Source organism: Ostrinia nubilalis, chromosome 19 (assembly GCF_963855985.1).
Source record: "Ostrinia nubilalis chromosome 19, ilOstNubi1.1, whole genome shotgun sequence".
Classification (NCBI taxonomy): domain Eukaryota; kingdom Metazoa; phylum Arthropoda; class Insecta; order Lepidoptera; family Crambidae; genus Ostrinia; species Ostrinia nubilalis.
The window spans coordinates 6,252,603-6,271,183 of NC_087106.1; the positions used below are offsets into that span (position 1 = coordinate 6,252,603).

The 18,581-nt window shown below is 35.8% G+C and overlaps 1 protein-coding gene and 1 long non-coding RNA gene across 2 annotated transcripts in view; one reads left to right on the plus strand and one right to left on the minus strand.

Moving 5' to 3' along the window:
- The window catches only part of LOC135081338 (paired box protein Pax-6-like), a 60,089-nt gene extending 51,328 nt beyond the window's left edge, over positions 1-8,761 (minus strand). The window contains exons 1-4 of the mRNA XM_063976056.1: positions 8,756-8,761; positions 8,569-8,689; positions 6,292-6,496; positions 3,213-3,393 (exon numbers count right to left, since the gene is read on the minus strand). Of these exons, the coding sequence (XP_063832126.1) occupies positions 3,213-3,393; positions 6,292-6,496; positions 8,569-8,689; positions 8,756-8,761 (513 nt within the window). The remainder of the gene's footprint in view (positions 1-3,212; positions 3,394-6,291; positions 6,497-8,568; positions 8,690-8,755) is intronic.
- A 2,329-nt stretch (positions 8,762-11,090) lies between these two features.
- On the plus strand, positions 11,091-15,322 carry LOC135081279 (uncharacterized). The gene is made up of 3 exons (XR_010259170.1): positions 11,091-11,313; positions 11,668-12,521; positions 15,155-15,322. It is a non-coding gene; the product is annotated as an uncharacterized LOC135081279 (long non-coding RNA).
- The last annotated feature ends 3,259 nt before the right edge of the window (positions 15,323-18,581 follow it).

Sequence of the window (18,581 nt, forward strand, 5' to 3'; positions counted from 1 at the left end):
TTGTTACACTTTTGAAGTATTAAATTAGCTGCTTCCATATTATTATTTTTCTAAGACACTGATTATACTTACCTATAAAAATCATAAAACAAAGTGTGGCATCTCTCTATCAACAAATCGACTAAAACGTATTTTTAACAGCTTCTCTATTTTGTAATTTGTTATGCTACCTGCGAGAAAATTAGGTTTAAAATGACATCATTGTTTATTCTTATTTCATCATGATCGTGATCGTATTATATCATGATATTAAATGATACTAGAAAACCTTCCTTTGGTTGACAAATCCATCAACCAGTCTATATCAAAATTGATCCTGAAAATTCATTTTCCTAGCTCGATCCCATCCATTAGTGTACAGCCGCGCTCAAAAACTCATACCCTTTATACTTTAAAATCTTTCGCGCTTCTTTAGGGGTAAATATGCGGATAAACGTTAATATTCCCGCGAAGGAAGGGTTCCGTGACTTTGAATTGGAATAAAATTATGCAGGTTATTTGCATAATTTTATTTATTAAAACTTTGTTACAGTTTGTGTAGACTGTAGGTAGGTATTTGAACGTTCCCTAATACCAGTTAGTCCAGTTTAGTTTTAGTAGCTGTCGACATCGAGTTTTAGTCCGTTCTTAACTATTTTAGATAAACAAGAAGATTTCGATCTTCGTTTACAGTGATACAATTTAAGATTATATTAAGATCCGTGCAATTATTATTTATAAGTTATCCTCCGGTCTTTTTGTATCAATGCATTAAACTTTAGTATTAATTTATTTATACCACTCGAGTGCTTAGTTTAATCTAGGAATTTTAAACATTCGGACTTTTGATTTAAATTTAGGTCCTCAGACTGACAATAAATGTTTAAAATGTCGCATTTGAGACCTATTGTTCCTAATTTTAATCCGATATAAGATTTTTTGTGCAACTGTACACACACATTATCATCGGGGTTTTCACTCATCGCTCGTAATGAAATCAGACGGGGCGCAGACGTTAATATATTCAACCTCTTCACAACCCTTAAAACAATATAAGTGCCTCTACATATCGTAAACACAGACAGATACCGCCATATATGATGTATATCAACACACAGGGTTGTCAGATGGAGAACAATGTGTTACATGTATATTTTTTGCAAATAATGAAAGTGACTAAAGTCTACATACAAGGACACGTAAATCAAATGTTATTTTAGTGAGCCCGAATATGTGTTGTTAATTATGTCAGTGTGTCTTAATTAAGTCAAGACTTCTTTAGCCTTCCTAAGTTAGCATTGTCAATCTGCTTGAGGCAAAAAATATAATATCGTGACCTAGGAAAAAGAGTTCTGCAACAATATCTAGTTAGATATTATAGGAATTACAGGCTGAACCTTGCGGTTTATGATTTTACGAATAATTCTTAGAAACTTATATTATATCCTTGCCGTTATTAATTTAAGCAGCAACCCTACCGCGCTCATCCCTCACCTGTTTATGTAGGTACATAAGCGCCCCAAGCTCCCCGCTGATAACTTAAAGACTTTATCCACTGTACAGGAATTTTTACGGTAACAAAAGCCTTCATATTTTCTTTATTCATGCCGTGTCAAAATCGCCCGCTCTCCCCCTCGGAGACGAAAAAAGAGATAACCGACTAACTCTTTCGCACTCATTACAATTGGGTATGGCCGTCTCGTTTCTAGATTTCCCTCTGTTTCGGTTTTATGTTTTTCGCCGATATCTTCGGTGAATACTTGGCGTTCTTTTTAAATGTCACAGACAGGATGATGGCGCGTGGTTCTAATTAATTTATGTCCAAAGACATAGTAAAAGGGTGTTTAATATCCCTTAAGGCGAATCGTAAAGTAGACGTTTTTGTAGAGTCACGGTTATTCAGCTTTCGGTACGTTAATTTTTATTGGAGCTCTTAAAATGCCTGAGATATTTTGAGATTTTTAGTTGTTATGCCAATGTTCAGACTTTATCTTAAAATAAGCATGTCTTCGTAATAAAAAGATAGAGAAGAAGTTTCTAGTAACGCGGTAACTTTATTTTATCACATTTCTTACATCACCCGTATGGTCGACAGCATATCAGACTTTATTTTACATTTTTGTTGCAAAATAGCTCCTTCTACAACTAAATAAGATACCCCAGTGTTTAATTTGATGTGCTATCAGACTATAAAATAAATAATTACGTCACGCTTTTAAGGTAGGATAGAGAACCATACTCACACTTGACATATAATAAGTAGCATAGATAAGCTTATTCGAAGCTTAAAGCTTCAACCTAAACTTAAGTCTCAAAAACCTTTATAGGGACTACTCAATACACTCTACAGAGCTCAAAAAATCCATTGAAAAAACATCACCCTGTGCAAAGAAAGACGTATCGACGACTAAAGGATGTCCCAGAAGGGAGCGGCCCCGTATTCAAAAAGGGGAAAAAATGAAGAAAAAAGTTATAACGTCATATTGTTTTGCCACGAAGGGGTGGGGAGGCTGTATAGTGGCGCGATAAGACGAACATATACCGCTATAGCTGCTATAGATACGGCATCTATTGTGTTTTACTGCTTTGCTTTTATGTGCATATACTTTTAAAAAGGTGTTTCGCGGATGACGACGAAGGATTTCCGATAAAACGGTGTCATTTTAGTGCGTGATAAAAAAACTATTCGGCATTTTACGTAACCGTCATAAAGTTGTCGCTGTAATCGCATTATGCTGTGTACTTACGCCTTTTTACGTCTATTTAATTGATGCAAGTTTAAGTTTTGATTCGTCCAATAGCAGATAACGGTGGTCTCTAAAAGCCTGTAAATATATTTTAATGAAGAGATGGCAAATTTTGTTATACAGCCATAACTACCCGTGGAAATAATTTGAAAATAACCTACATAAGCCAAAGGTTACTGACTGACTCAATGATCACAAAATCTCAGAAACTACAAGTGCTAGGAGTCTCAAATTTTGCATGGAACCATTTAGATCGGTGCTCACTAAGACGGGATTTTGACCCTAAGGGGGTAAAACGGAGTCCATGCGCACGAAGTCGAAGGCGGCCGCTAGTATTAATATAACCACTAGAGATCCAAATTCGTACGCTCTCTTTTGAAGACCATTGTGGTCTCCGGTTAGTTAAGGTCAGAAGAGGACACTGTAATGAATGAAACTTTCACCTAAGCTGCACAGTAATAGTAACAATCATAAAGCTGTACTCACACTAGGTATGTTATCGGACGTGCAGACTCCTTCACTGAGGAGGCGGTCCCTGATCTCCCACGCGAAGATGGATGGGCATTCCCGCTTGTACTGCGCGATCTTGCTGACCACCTCGGCCGTGGCCACTCTAGGCTTCGACCCGCCGATGGCCCGTGGCCTGATGGACCCCGTCTCGTAGTACCTGGAAGAAACGACTGGTCAGGTACTTCTTGGCTTTTACTGCATTTGGGAGGTCTTTAAACGTTTTAAAGACTTTCAGTTCAATTCTTTAATTTGACTTTAAAAAATGGTGTAAAAATGTAATAGCTTTGAAATGACTTTACTTTTTTAATATTTTTTTCACTGTAAATAAAAACAAACCAGTGAAGGTTGAGGTCTGGGCTAAATTGAGGTTTTTTGAACCCGAAACGAAAATGGGAAAGTTAATCGGTCTTTTAAAATCTGACTTTTGAACAGTGCATTCAAAAAGCCATAAAGATGGGAATTCACATTAGTAAGCTTTAAGTGTTACTTACATAGACTTTAGAATACAGACAGAAGATTAAACGCACAGCAAAATCTAGTAAATCATGTTTGTCACTGTTACTCAGCAGAATACTATACCAGAATCAGTGGATCTCTCGTGTGTGAAACTCACCGTGACGTGCACTTATGGCTCCCTTCGCAAGTCTATAAATTGGCTGAGCAGAGGTTATTTAATTTAAAAATTGATACTAAAAGTACCAAGCAAGATTACCTATAACTAGAAATAAAGTGAAACTTACCTTTTTTGTGATGATTTTAAACTATCTAATCCAGTTTACAGATAAACAAAAATATTTAAACTTACCACAATAGTAGATGTGAGTGTCTAAATAAAATTGTTACAGTAGCTCAGTGACCCGAGAAGTCAGGAAGAAATAGTTCGTGGGTTCAATTTCTATCTGCGACTGTTAATGTTTTCAATCGAAAAATCTGTTAATTTTTTGTCAACTATGTAAGTTGTATTAAATAAGGACAAAGTCTGGCGATTTGTAAAATGTGATCTACCTGAGAATCGAATCCAGCTCCAAAAAGAAAATCGATCTAACAATTATATTGGTCAACAGTTCGTTGATGTCGTTTGTACTAAGCGACGTCACCGACGTACGAAATAAACGCCATTGTATTTATTTATCTCACAAACAAACACATTAATATTTTAAATTTTGTTGCGATCTTCATAAGTATAGGCTTACAACCAGTCGCCACTCGGCGTATCATGATGCCTTTAGGCGCGGGGGTGGCCGAGTGTTGGGTTTCTGCGCGATGGTATCAGGTTCGAGTCCAGGAAAATAAGAAGTGATATTATTTGCCAGCTGTTTTATACGGGCTTTTTAAAGTTTACGTTTAAAAATAGGTTGCGCAGACAACTTTTTTGTATGCGTCATACTTAATCTCTTTATTTTTATTGAGATTTCTTATTTTTCCGTAAACGACACAAAATCTATATAGGTTAAAGTAAGTAGTTATTACAAGTTTCGCATTTAAAATGCTAAACATGTCGAGAAAATTAATTGGAACCCACGACCTTTCGCTTACAAACCTGGGCTGGAGACTGCTCTCATCGCTGAGCTTAACTACTTGTCTAATACCTACAAATGGTATTAAAACCGAGTTACGAGTATTAGTCCTTTATTTTTTTTTTTATATTTATGCTGTGTTTTTTGCCTTAGCCGCGGAAATCAATCAAAACATACGGAACCGCTGCCTAAGGCAAGTTTTTAATGAGCAGGTGACCCAGATATTTGATTGGTTTTTTATCCAACGATAGTAAATCTAGCGGTTTGGAGACAACTTTTCATTGTCGCAACTCGGTATTGTATCGACCGCAAATACAAAAACTAATAGACATTCTCCGTCTCAAATCTCAAAAATAGACTTCTCAGATTACTTGTCATACAAGACCAACCTTCATCATCACCTTGGCTGTCTAGTTCAGACGCCATTTTATCCTGACACGTGTCGACATACGCTTGTCATTGGTTTAAAGATCTACGTATGTTGGATTTTGAGCCATGTAGTCTGAACTAGTTGGTGAAGTAATGTCTGCTAGGGGCGAGTTCTTATTAGACTGGTCGATCAATATGTGGTTTTGCTCTGCACAAGATCCTGTGGTCAGGACCAGTTAGGCGCTGGATAAGTTACCGACTGCATTTTTGGGATGGTTCAGTATAATGTTGCTGGGTAATATTTGCGGTTAGGCCAGCTATTCGGGCCTTTGGAAATAGTTCCGATTTACAAGATAATGAAATTGATTGTTTACTTCACTTGTTCGAGATGGTTCTTGAAAAGACTTTGATGTCAGACGTAGTTTATGTTTATTATTTGTAAAAAAAGACTGACTGTTTATACAGCTAAATATAGATTTCCCCTAAGAGATTTAGCTCCATTAACTTCGCTGAGATCCAACTGCTAAATAGTGGGTAAGAAAGGGATGTGTTCAAGTGACTGACCTGCCGAGGATCTTGGAAACGCAACCGTTAGAGTCCCGCAGAATGCAGCTGACGTCATAACTGGACTCCTGCGTATGCTAGCTTCACGATGATCCTCGTTGTAACGGAGCTGCCTGGGTCTGTATAATATCTTTATGAGAGGGTCGTGTTCAAGTGACTGACCTATCCAGGATCTTGGACACGCTGACGTTGGGAACCAGCAGGATTCGGCTGTCATCACATGGAGGGGCTCCGAAGAGCTCTAGCTCCACGAAGTAGCTGTCTAGGTATTATTGGAGTAAAAAGGATGTGTTCAAGCGACTGACCTGCCGAGGATCTTGGACACGCAGCCGTTGGAGACCTGCAGGATGCGGGAGATGTCGCACGGCCGCGCGCCCGAGTGCGCCAGCTCCACGATCTTCTGCCGCGTGGAGTCCGGCAGCGGCCTGTATGTAGGACATGTTCAAGCGACTGACCTGCCGAGGATCTTGGACACGCAGCCGTTGGAGACCTGCAGGATGCGGGAGATGTCGCACGGCCGCGCGCCCGAGTGCGCCAGCTCCACGATCTTCTGCCGCGTGGAGTCCGGCAGCGGCCTGTATGTAGGACATGTTCAAGCGACTGACCTGCCGAGGATCTTGGACACGCAGCCGTTGGAGACCTGCAGGATGCGGGAGATGTCGCACGGCCGCGCGCCCGAGTGCGCCAGCTCCACGATCTTCTGCCGCGTGGAGTCCGGCAGCGGCCGCCCTCCTACAAACACGCCGCCGAGCTGATTAACGCCGCTGTGACCTGCCGCATCATAAGTCTGCTTACTCCAATTAATCACGTCTTTTAGCAATTGACACATAGACTTGCTAATGCAACAGGTTTGGGGATTGAACGAGCGGCGTAACGTAACGTTAGTGTGCTGTGCTGTGATCTGAGTGAGGAGTAAGGTACCTTACTTCTTATTCAGACTTTAGGGACTTTAATGACTAAAGAAACATAATAAAATTAAACAATCTTATTTAACAAGTTAATGGGGAGAAAGAAATAGTGCGTCTGTGTATTAATTTTCAACATGAAAAAGCTTTAGGTTACAAATTATGGTAAGCAAAAAGTTGGGTCCATCTAAAATTGTGTTAAAAATAAAGTCATGAGGTAGACAGACTTTTTGCTTGCTAAAATATAGACATTATTTTTCACATGAGGATATAGGTACCTAGGGGTCAAACCTCAAAGTTATAAAAAATTGTGTTCTCGTTTTTAGTTGTGGCATTTTGGATGAAAATGTCTTAGGCTGAGTTGCACCATCTTACTTTAACCTTGACAAACGTCAAATCTGTCAAACTCCATTCAAAATACACCGGTTTTCGTTATAGTTGCGGTCAACGTTAGGTGGTGCAACAAAGCCTTAGACTTACAGTGTGGATGTTTCAGATGTCAAGGACTATTAATGTGCTATTATGAGTAAGATTATATTAATTCATTGATACTGTTTGATAATTTACTCGTAAGTACTCGTACTCGTATGTATTACAAAGATGCCAATAATACTGTATATTATTTACTTTCGATGAAAATAAATAAATATTGCTTTCTTTCAAACTAGCTAAATCAATGAACTAAACTAATACTAAAAAAAAAAAAGAAAAGTCGAGAAGTGCGATGCCTGAACGTGTCTTCAACTGCCTGATAACCAAGACAGAAAAGTGTATGTGTGAGTTATTATAGGGAAAGTATTGATTCAACCGAGCGCGTCGGGGCCGGGACGAGGGCTGCTACGCCTCATTGAGGGCCTCTTGGTCCTAATAATATGTATTCGAACCACTTATTGCTAAATTATGGTGTGTTCCATTAACTTGTAGTTTCATCAATTACATTTGATTATGGGTTAGGGGGATTGGTTCATGGTTGGGTGTGGATTTGTGAACGTAGATGTGTGGAATGAAATTAATTAATGTGTCTACGGTGTATTTTTAGATAGTTGACTTTTTGAATCAATGGATATTGTAAAGCAATTATTTTCGTAGTAACTTACATGTTGCCTGAAAATCATTTATGCAAAATATAAAGTTAATTATTTAGCCTGAATACAGCCTTGTTCGTAGAAGTTTAATATTAGCCTTAATTCAATCGAGAACACAAAACTTGAGTTAGTTGATAATTATAAATGTGTACAAGTAAGAGAAATAATAATCATAATAAATAGTAGGTAATGATTTCGCCTAATCGTTCAAAAATGGACGGCGCAGCGTAAATTATGTAACGTAAATTAGGCGTCATTGGTCGAGAATCGAGATGTTGTAATAAATAATTGAACTATTTTATAAACTACGATAATTACATCCGATTCTGCCGGCAACGGTCGGTCGTTTGGCTCTAACTAAAGGTTCACACTATTACGAAATGTGCGAGAAACAATGTGTTTTGTATTGGAAAGGCTTTGGTCTCATAAAAAATCTGGACATTCTAGGCCTATTTTAGGTCATTAGAAATTGCACCAAAAGCGTTTGAGTGAATTTGAGACGTGCTGTTTGTATTAAGATGCAGGTTGGTCCTTATAATTTCTCTTTGGCCTCTTAAAAGTCGTTTCGCTCTTAGAACGAATTATAAATCGTCGCCTTAGAGTGAAACCCTCGAGAATGCATTTTATGCATGTTATGTATTTCGGTTCGGGAAAATTACTTATTTTACACAGGTTTTTACTCTAAGGCGCGAAATGACTTAACCGGACTTCACTTCAACTGGGCCCCATCGGATATGCCCTAAGTATCGCAATATGAATGTACTTTTTCAGTTAGCACTTTATTACCGACAAATAAGTAGCGGCAACAATAACAACTGTAATCTGAATTCAATGAACTCAGACCGACCGTAACCAGTAAGAAAGGTAAAATGGCAGTCACCATTACCTTTACCTTTGTGCGCCAGGTCGTCCATGCGGTCCAGCAGGCTGCCGTCGGGCGGCCACGGCGTGATCGGCGGCAGCTGCTGCGCCGGCAGCATGGTGTACACGCCGTACTCTTCTATGGTGGCGGCCTGCGGGTAAGTGGGATTTATTTAAAGTCAGAAATATCGATTGCTTGAGGTGGAAAGTGAACCCACGACCATTCCTGTGCCAGCTTACTGCTCTGATCACTGAGCTACGGAAATATTGGGTAAACTCGTCGTTTATCTCGTCTTGAGCTAGCTTTCTTTAATGTCCGGCCGGGCAGAAATTGAAATGATGAATTTTAATTTCTGTGATAGGTCTGGGTGTTACTACATTGAACGTGTTACTACACTGATATATTTACAAAAAAAAAAGTATTTCAGTATGTTTGTCCGTATCCGTTGTCTAGTACCCATAGTACAAGCTTTGCTTAGTTTGGGACTAAAAGCAAAATGTGCAAAATGTCCCAAGGATATTTATTTATTTATTTTAATTGGTTAAAAACCATACTGTTATGTGAAATAATGTGGGTATAAATAACCTAAACGGAAAATTACGTATTTTCTACATCTTAAATATACTTTTGGTACTTTAACTAGGAAACTTTATATTTTTGGAAATTTTGATAGTTAAAAATTATTTCGATATTTTTTCCTAAAAATATAAAACTGTATTATTTAGAAACTTACTACTTAAACATTATAAGACCATGCATTTATGATTTATCTCAAAAATAAAAGTGAGATACCGGCAAAGAGTTTCCTCGGAAGACCAAAATTCGAGATCCATGGTACATTTTTACACCCTGTATACATTGAAATTATTCGGAAATAAAACTTAATAATAAGCGGAATAAATATTACCGGTATTACCGAACCAAGTAATTAACGACGAACCGATATTTTATTAATTTAATTTAATTCAACGAATGTTCATTGAAATATGAACGAGTGCAATTTGTAATAATTTTATTTTGTAGCACGAAATACGCTTTATGATTGCTGGGAAAACGTATTGTATTATATTTTATTAAATGAATTAATTCGAGCGCACAAGTGTGTACAGTACTGGTTTTTGACCGCGGATTCGCTCGCGTTTAATTCGGTCTGACACGAAAAAAAGGGTTTTTTTCGTAGGAAGATTTTGCGATTAATAAACAATTAATTCCCAGATAAAACGTACAGGTTGTTAATTTGCATCCTTGCCATATTTAAAGAAATAAAAGTACAATACATATTATTTTAGATAAAGAAGAGACTCCCGTAAAGAAAGCACACTGAGTTTTTAGTAAATTTAGTTTTGCAATACAAATAGAAGTAAACCAATTTTGTCTCGCACATTCAACGGGCGCAATTGGAATAAACAGTGGGCGGCTTTTTACAAAAGTGTCATAAATAAAAAAAACTCCACTAGATATTTAAAAATAAAGAAGATTGTCGATAAAGTAAAAATTAAATACTTAAGTTGAAAAAACTAAATTTTAGGGCATTGTTTTTTTACTGATTTGTGTGATATGAAGAATGCAAAGTAACACCGTGTATAAAGAAAAGTAGATCTATACTAGATATCAAGACATATAAATATTCAAAGCCCTTAGAAGCTCAATTCGTTTACAGTCGACTTTGAAATTAATCGACTCATCAAGAAGTAACTTATGTAAATGACGTCAAGTACACTATTGGCTCATAAATTTTTTTGAAAATGCACACAAACAGTCAAGTTTTGATATCGGTGCAGGTTTCTAATTAAAGTGCCCAGTCAAATAAATTGTAGGTAAGTATTTAGTTAATATAAATAATAGTCAATTATTGTTCCTCTAGCTAGTTATTGATAGTTGATAGATAGTAGTAACATAATCATACTTAGGGGAATGATTTATATTTTTGTAACAACTCAAAAACTACTGGACAGGCTTCAAAATTCTTTCACCATTAGAGCCACATTATAGTACCTAAGCAAAGCAAACCACAGAAATTCACGCAGGTGAATCTGCGGGTAAAAGCTAGTGAAGTATAATTGTTGCAATTCACGAAGGCGAGTGAGATTTACAGTGTGGTGTCTCGCTACTGTTTGTTTTTCAAACGTTTTGATAGACATACTTATTACACTATCGTTATGTGCATGTACACACACAAGTAAAGCTCACTCGCCTTCGTGAGTTGCAAGAACTATGTTTATATTAAAGGCAAATGTCTCATAAATACAGGGTGTTGATTTCACCCATCGAGCTACGCGGATCATGTCGGATAGCCTTATGAAGCCCCACGTAAAGTAGGTAATGTAAATATGTAGTAATTTTTCTTCGATTAACTAAAGTTAAAGTTCGTTTTGAATTTTTTTCGAAGTAATTTTTTTTACTGATTCGTGATCAGAATAAGCTACTTAATCAACTCCCTAAATATGGCGAGGATTGAAATCAACACCCTGTATAAATGTTACATTATTTAAAAATCTAGTCAACATTTCCATACGTATTCTTTTGTGTGTGCGTGCACAAAAATAATTCAACAACATGGTTAATCTGAATTAAATTTCGCCGATGCGTTCATGCGTTAGAGCGCCAATCCATTCGCATAGTTGTTTTTGAAAAACATGTGTGAAACCCGTTGCGATGGACTGAGAGTTGCTTATTTAGTATTTGGTTTATTATATGTGGATAATGTGTTGGGATTTGTTAATGATGAGCTGGTGAATGAACTGTATACGATGTATAGAGACGCTGTGAACAGTGGTAACTTGGGTTTAATCTTTCAATAATATAATTTTTAAGATTACTACATTTACACCCAGATTTTTCTACGATTATGATGCTCTATGAGCTAGCTTTCCCGGATCTCCATATCTAACATAAAATTTGCTATAAATATAGGTCTAAAACATAATTTTTGAATGTGTTTTTATAATTCTACTATTTTTAAATGGGATTAGTGCTATTTAAGCGATTCGGAGTTACCTACTGTACATTTTTCAAAAGGGAATTAACGTTCTATTTTTAATTAAAACATAGGTATGCGTAAAAGGTTTAACCCACGTCATATTAGATCACATTAATACACCGTTAACAGTTACTTATTTTTTAATTTAGAACCTTCATCATCACAACGCCGACTCTTTAAAAATAACAAAGAATACAACATTCACGTTGAACGACTGAAAGAAGTTAATGGATTTAAGAAACATAATCTTATCATTAAAGAAGTACTACGATCTGATACAGATCCCATAATTTATATCAATAATCCGGTAGAATCTAAAATACCAAATGCGTATCTAACTTTAGAAGAATTCAAAAAAATACTTAGCGAGAGAGTTAAAAAAGAACAAGATTCGTTCAAAATTTCAACGAAATATAAAAAGATATCAAACACATTTTACAATACAATAACTACAAGTAATCCAATTAATACCAAGGAAAGAGTGTATAAGACAATATCAAATAAGGAAGATACAACAAAGATTAAGAACAAGCCTCCTACTGAAGAACTTAAACCGAAATCATTGAAATTCAATACATCAGGTTTTCCAACGAATGTTGTTCCTACACGAACTTCAACTACGAAAACCACGACGAATAATATAGACAAAAGTGTAGACAAAAATGTAACTGAAACACAATCGGTAGATACTTCGATAGACCACCAAATTAACACCACTCCAGGTATATTTACTATCGTTAACAATACAATAATGGAAGATGATAACAATGTCACACAGAATACAATAAGAGAAGAAAACACACATTTAGAAGAAAATAATGATGACAAATCAAATGACTCTACTTTAGCATTAAAATTGATCACAGACGGTCAAACAGAAGAACCGTCTAGAAGTGTGGCAGTAGAAGAAACAACAGAAGAAATACAACCTCATATTTCAACTGTTACAAGTACCGAAACTACCACTTTTAGTACAACTACGACAAGATCGAGAAAATTGAACGTAAGTATTGCTTTGTTAATTAACTTAACACCTAACTTTAACGGTAACTATTACGATAACCGGTGTTTTTTTGTATGGAGTTTAACAGATTTTTGACGTTTGTCACAATTAAAGGAAGATGGTGCAACTCAGCCTAATTGTTTCAACTATCGCATTTACTATGCAACTTTGCTACTTTGAATAGTACACTACGCTAAAACGCTCTTCTATCTCTGAAAACAGAGTTTGTTTTCAAATGATGTCAAATTCGATAATAGCTTAGAAATCAATAAATACACAGTGAACTGAGTTCACAAACTAGTGTTCTTAAGAGTTACTTCTTTAAGAAATCTATGGGAAAGTCTTAAAAGCTCGTAAAACGTGTCAAGTGAATAGTGGCACAGATTACTAATATAGTGATGTCAACTACCGCGTTTTGAGATAAATAAATAACCATAGCCCTAACCCGTCATTGAACTTATAGCCTGACCAGGAACATAAAAACCCTGGCATAGAGGCGCCTCAATTGCATTTGATAGTGCAACACTGAGTACAGTCGTACCTGTGTTAAATTAATAGGCTAACTTTATGTATCAGGATTCAGGATTACGGGCTAATTTGATATTTTCATAAATTAACGAAAAAATATTAGTATAGGTAACCTGATTTATAAATTAAATGAAACCATCAATCGAGCTAGTAGATTTATTTTATTATTCATCAATAATCAAATTCAGAACTTGAATATTCAACTGCAATGTCTGCTCATGAACGCTTCAAACTCGGTACTTCTTTCCCAATCCCATAAAATTCAACACTTAGAACGTGACAAAATTTTAAAAATAGGTAGTTGAAACAAACCACAGCTAATTTTCATAGTGGACTGTACTATACGATAAACATGTCAGTCAATTTGACAACCTTTGTCGGAAACATTATTCAATGAAAATATTGTCCGAACCCTTAGTATTTCTCTTCGACAAATACTTTAACACATTGTGAACCACTTTTCTTTCACGACTATAAAAATATTTTAGCAATTTAATTCATAAAACCAATTGCGCACATTTAAAATAAAGTTTGTTTACACTTTGACAGCAATAGACTGACATGCAAGGTGACATGTCAATGAAGTTTTCAGTTACTGTTGCCATTAAAAGAAATTAGTACCATTAGTTTTCCGCAACATGGCGAGGGTTTTTATGTTCCTGGTCAGGCTATACAACTTTAACGGTGTATGGAAACTACCGACTCTACCGAGCCAGGCGGCTGTCAGGAAATACATACTTTATTTTAAACTTGACAGTCAGATTATGACATTTAGATTACCTTTTTTTACCTGGGTAAACTTTGCATCTGGTAAACCTATTACCCTTTTTTTTTAATAATATTACTATGTTATCTAGGTGTTTTAATTTCTACACACGAATATTATGTGAAGTTTGCGAGTTTGTTTGAAAATTCTTTCATCAAAGTTTTTCTTCAGTGACATAAGCTATTTTTGCCGTGACAGATCTCTCTCAAATACAATGATATAGATGACCCACGCTGAACTGTCCCACCAAACTCAATGACAGGGGGGCGCTACCATCGTTCAACTATATGGTTTCCAACATGGCAAAAATCGGAACCAGCGATCCGGTATTGACGGTGGCGCCCCACTGTCAATGTCATGGATAGGACAGTTCAGTATTTTGGAACTATACTTTTTAACACGCTTTTCTTAGGTTGTGGTGTATGTAACTATGTAATGGAATCTAAGAATCTAAAATACACGCACTTTTAATTCTTGTATCATCATGAAACTTGGCAATTATATGTAGATTAGATGACAATACAATATTATGGTACCATCGAGATGGTCTTATGATGGGACTGGAACGTGGCCATAGGAACTCCTAAACGAAACAGCGGAATCGCATCGAGTTTGGGTTCTTTGAATTTGTCTTTTCGAGCACTTTAGTGCTAGATGATGTCTAGGATCTTGCCTTTTAGTGCAGTAATTAGGAGCGTGTTTTTAGTTTTTTAAACTTTAATTTTTTATTATAAGCTTTTTAGTTAGCGTTGCGTATAGGTACCTTCTTTTGGTGACAGTCGAAGTTAATATTAATAGGGTAGAGTTTACATAGAGGTGTTCGATTAACTATACAACTTTGTAAACGGATAAATAAATTTTGGTGAAAATTGTTTATTGTTCTTTAATGCATTTTTTAATGTTTATGTGAAACTAAACGTTTTTCAATACATTTATTTATCTAGTTATTTTTATAAATATGAGTTGACTTTGGCTAGTAGATTACTCGGATATTTACATGATGTTTTTGTCTCATCATGTAAATATTGTAACAGACTGTTTGTACTAAGAAACACCTATAAGAATCGTATACGACATGTCATGCCATGTTTATACGCAAATAAAGATTCTGATTCTGATTCTATTTCGATTACTTTGCTACGAGTTATAGTAAAGTTAAATTTCGTAGCGTAGCGCTACCAATAGTGCGTTGAAGTTTTTTGTATGAAGACTTGCTAGTTTTCCCATATTATAAATACAATTATAATAGTAAGCAATAAGGATTATTCTTATGAATCTTATTGTTATTAATATAATATACATATATATTATTTTAAATAATTTTGTTTTTCTTTTTCAGAGACCGAGGGTGTTTGTTGGGCGATGACAAAATAAGTTTGTATTAAAGAAAGACACTAATTTTCATACATCAATAAATACATTAGTTTAACTTCCAATGTCTCATTATCTTTTAAATATCTATTGTTATTTAATTTTATAGGTAAATACACCTATACCAACAAATATACATTTTTCTTTTAATATACAAACACAGTTTTTAGATTTCTTTTGTAAAAAATTCGCACGTACGTTAATGATAAGGTAATTAAGTCTACTATTTCATAAAAAGCTTCACTGTCCTATTCTTTATAAGTTTTTTCTAATCCGAAAAGTAAATAAACTTACTTTAAGTTACTGGAACTAATAAATCCAAGTTATTGCCAGAGCAATAACTGAGGCAATCTTCAACTGGCCGATTCCACCATCACTGTCAACAATACATTTCGATTCGCATTCAAAACGCTATCACTGCAGGCTTTACGGCTTTTTATTCCTTGTACTGCTCGTCCGAAAACTTAAAATTATTTCCCGCCAAAACGAAACGTCAAAACGTCAAACGCGCAGACATTGTGCCTTCTATTCGACAATAAAGGCGGCACTTCACTGATTACACAACACAATCTCACGTGGAACTCAACTGGCTGTCTATACCTTTATAACTAGAAGGGCGACTCTATTCCTCTATAGTCAAGCGGGACAGAGACAGCGATATTCCTGAGTGTCAACTCCCATTGTAAGCCGCTTACTGCATTTAGGACTGCTCATTTGAGCGAAAGAGACGCATAGCTTCCGATTATTCAGCTTTAATTGACGCCCCGCCCTTTCCTCATTTAACCCCCCGGTGGTGGGGTGAACTTAGGCACTTTTAAATTATCTATTATAATAAAATTATTTCGCAAAATAAGGGGTTGGTTATGGTAATGATGTGTTTAATTTATGTCGATGTCTTTATCTCTGAATACTTCAGGTGACAGTTATGGCTGCCCTTGTTAAATAATATTGTAAGTAAAGCCTTGCTATGACAAGATACTGTTCCATAGTTGTTTCTTGAAAACTTTTTGTTTTTCGAAGTCTTATTAATTTTTACGTACCCACTCATACTACTTTTATTACCCGTGTGCATAACGATGGTACACAAAAATAATGTTCATACATAAATATTTCATCATTCATTATCTTATTATTTATTAAAAATTTAAATAAAATGCACTCGCGAGATTATTTTTTATTTTTAGAGCCGGTAATGCAATCCTTTAAAGCCCATGCGGTCCTTTTCCCCCAACCACCAAAAAGGCTTTTGCTGTTGGTTTTCCATCCCGCTTTTTCGCTCGCTCATCATATTTTCTGCACAACTGTGTTATTCTAATCGAAGCAAAACGGGCTCTATCTTTTGCCAGGTAAGGTTTATTTTGTAGAGATGACCCTCTGAAGCTTCTGTCAACATTTGCGGTCGAGTTTCGCGGTTTATCTCCCCCGCACAAAATTGTTAGTCACACAAACATTATCTTTGACCAATGGCACGTAACCGCGTGCCTTTTACAGCCAATCAACGCGCTTCAAATTTTCGGTTTCGCGCGCTTTCGGATTTGAATTTTGTTTCTTTTGTTTGATTTTTGAATTCGGATCGTTTTGTGTAGCGGCGCTTTTTCGTATTGCTCTATTTTTTCTGAATGTTAATGGCTTTTTAGTGGTGTCGTCTTTGTTTCATTAGATTATGAAGCATAAAAAGCAGCGTTTGGATGAAATGGTGCAAGCAAAAGTGCAAACTTCATCTTCTACAAAGATTCATAATGGTTTTAAAGCTACTTTTGACGATAAGTAAACAGAAAATGAATACAACAAGCAAACAACTAGAATATTGTTAATATCAATGTGACTCTACATTTACTAAATTAGTCTCCAAGTCTTCTAAAATGTAAGTCTTAAAATGGCCCTTAATAAAAACTTAATAGGTACATATAATAAGCCCTTGTTAGCCACTTAATTATGACAATATCCATGGATGAAGGAGGTATAAGAAGGGACAGTAGCCTCAGCGGAAGAGGGACGGCCGCACGTCCTCTTTGCTGCTCAATTTGCCGAAGAAACGACAACATTCTTCGCTCGCCAAGTATGGACACGGCATCGACTTAATAAAATAGTAAAGTCGATTTATCAATCAATTCTAAGCAGCCTTTTTGTAACGTGACGTAAAAACTATGCAAGTAATAAAAAAATACCTACGTAAATATTGTCTTATTTTTAATAGATAAATGGTAGTTTTCTGGCCTTTTACTTAAAATGTTATTCAAATGAGCCTACTCTATACTACCAAGCAAAAGTAGTTTACGTACGTCTAAGTATGTGAACACTAACAATACTCACGTATGCTGCTTGATGTAGTTATAAAAACTGTATAATGTAGTTGTACTATGAACTAGCAAGACTGTGCCTTTTAATGTTAATGAGTTTATGCACGAATGCTATGTGACATGTATGTGACCATGTGAGTCGTATGAAGTTATTGTATTTTGCTGAAAACCTAAATCTATATCTATAAAAAAAAAACCGACTCCAAAAAACATACACTAAAAAGTAGAAAAATAATTACTAATTACTTATTTATTAGGACGAATTAATATTTATGTATACCATGATTGATACTTCTGGAGTCGGTGCCAAGATTATGAAACGTGTGAAGTTTGCCTGCACCGACTCCAAAAGTATCAATCATGGTATACATAAATATTAATTCGTCCTAATAAATAAGTAATTAGTAATTATTTTTCTACTTTTTAGTGTATGTTTTTTGGAGTCGGTTTTTTTTTTTTTTATAAAAATTAACTTATTTCTTGCTTTTTAGTTAACTAATTATTACCTTGGTGTTACCACTGAAGGTAGGCAGTATATTCTTCATGTCAAGTGTAAAATAATATTCCCTACAAAATACAGGTTACCATATCGGCAACCTAAAAACACCTTAAACCGTCAGCCTACCTTAAAAACATGAAAGAATACAACTGTTGGGCTATTTGTACCTATAATATTTAAAGAATTATCCTCCAACTCCTAAGCGTTAAGGAGTTGTATCTACCATGACCAGTTCATCGTGATGAGATGATGGCTATCTGATGCAAACACTTGAATAACTTTAGAAACTATACTTATCTATAAAATTAAAAGAATTATCCTTCAACTCCTAAGCATTAAGGAGTTTTACTTTCTATCATCAGCTCATGAATTTGAGATGATGATTTCCAGGAGCAAGTTTGAAAAACGATATAAGTGCCTATAAAATTTGAGGGTTGCAGTCGATTTCCCTAGGATCCCATCATCAGATCCTGACTTGGTGACAATGGGACCACCTCAGAAGTGTACCCTATCGAACAAAAAAAGAATTTTGAAAATCGGTCCACAATTGACGGAGTAATCGGTGAACATACATAGAAAAAAAAAAACATACATAC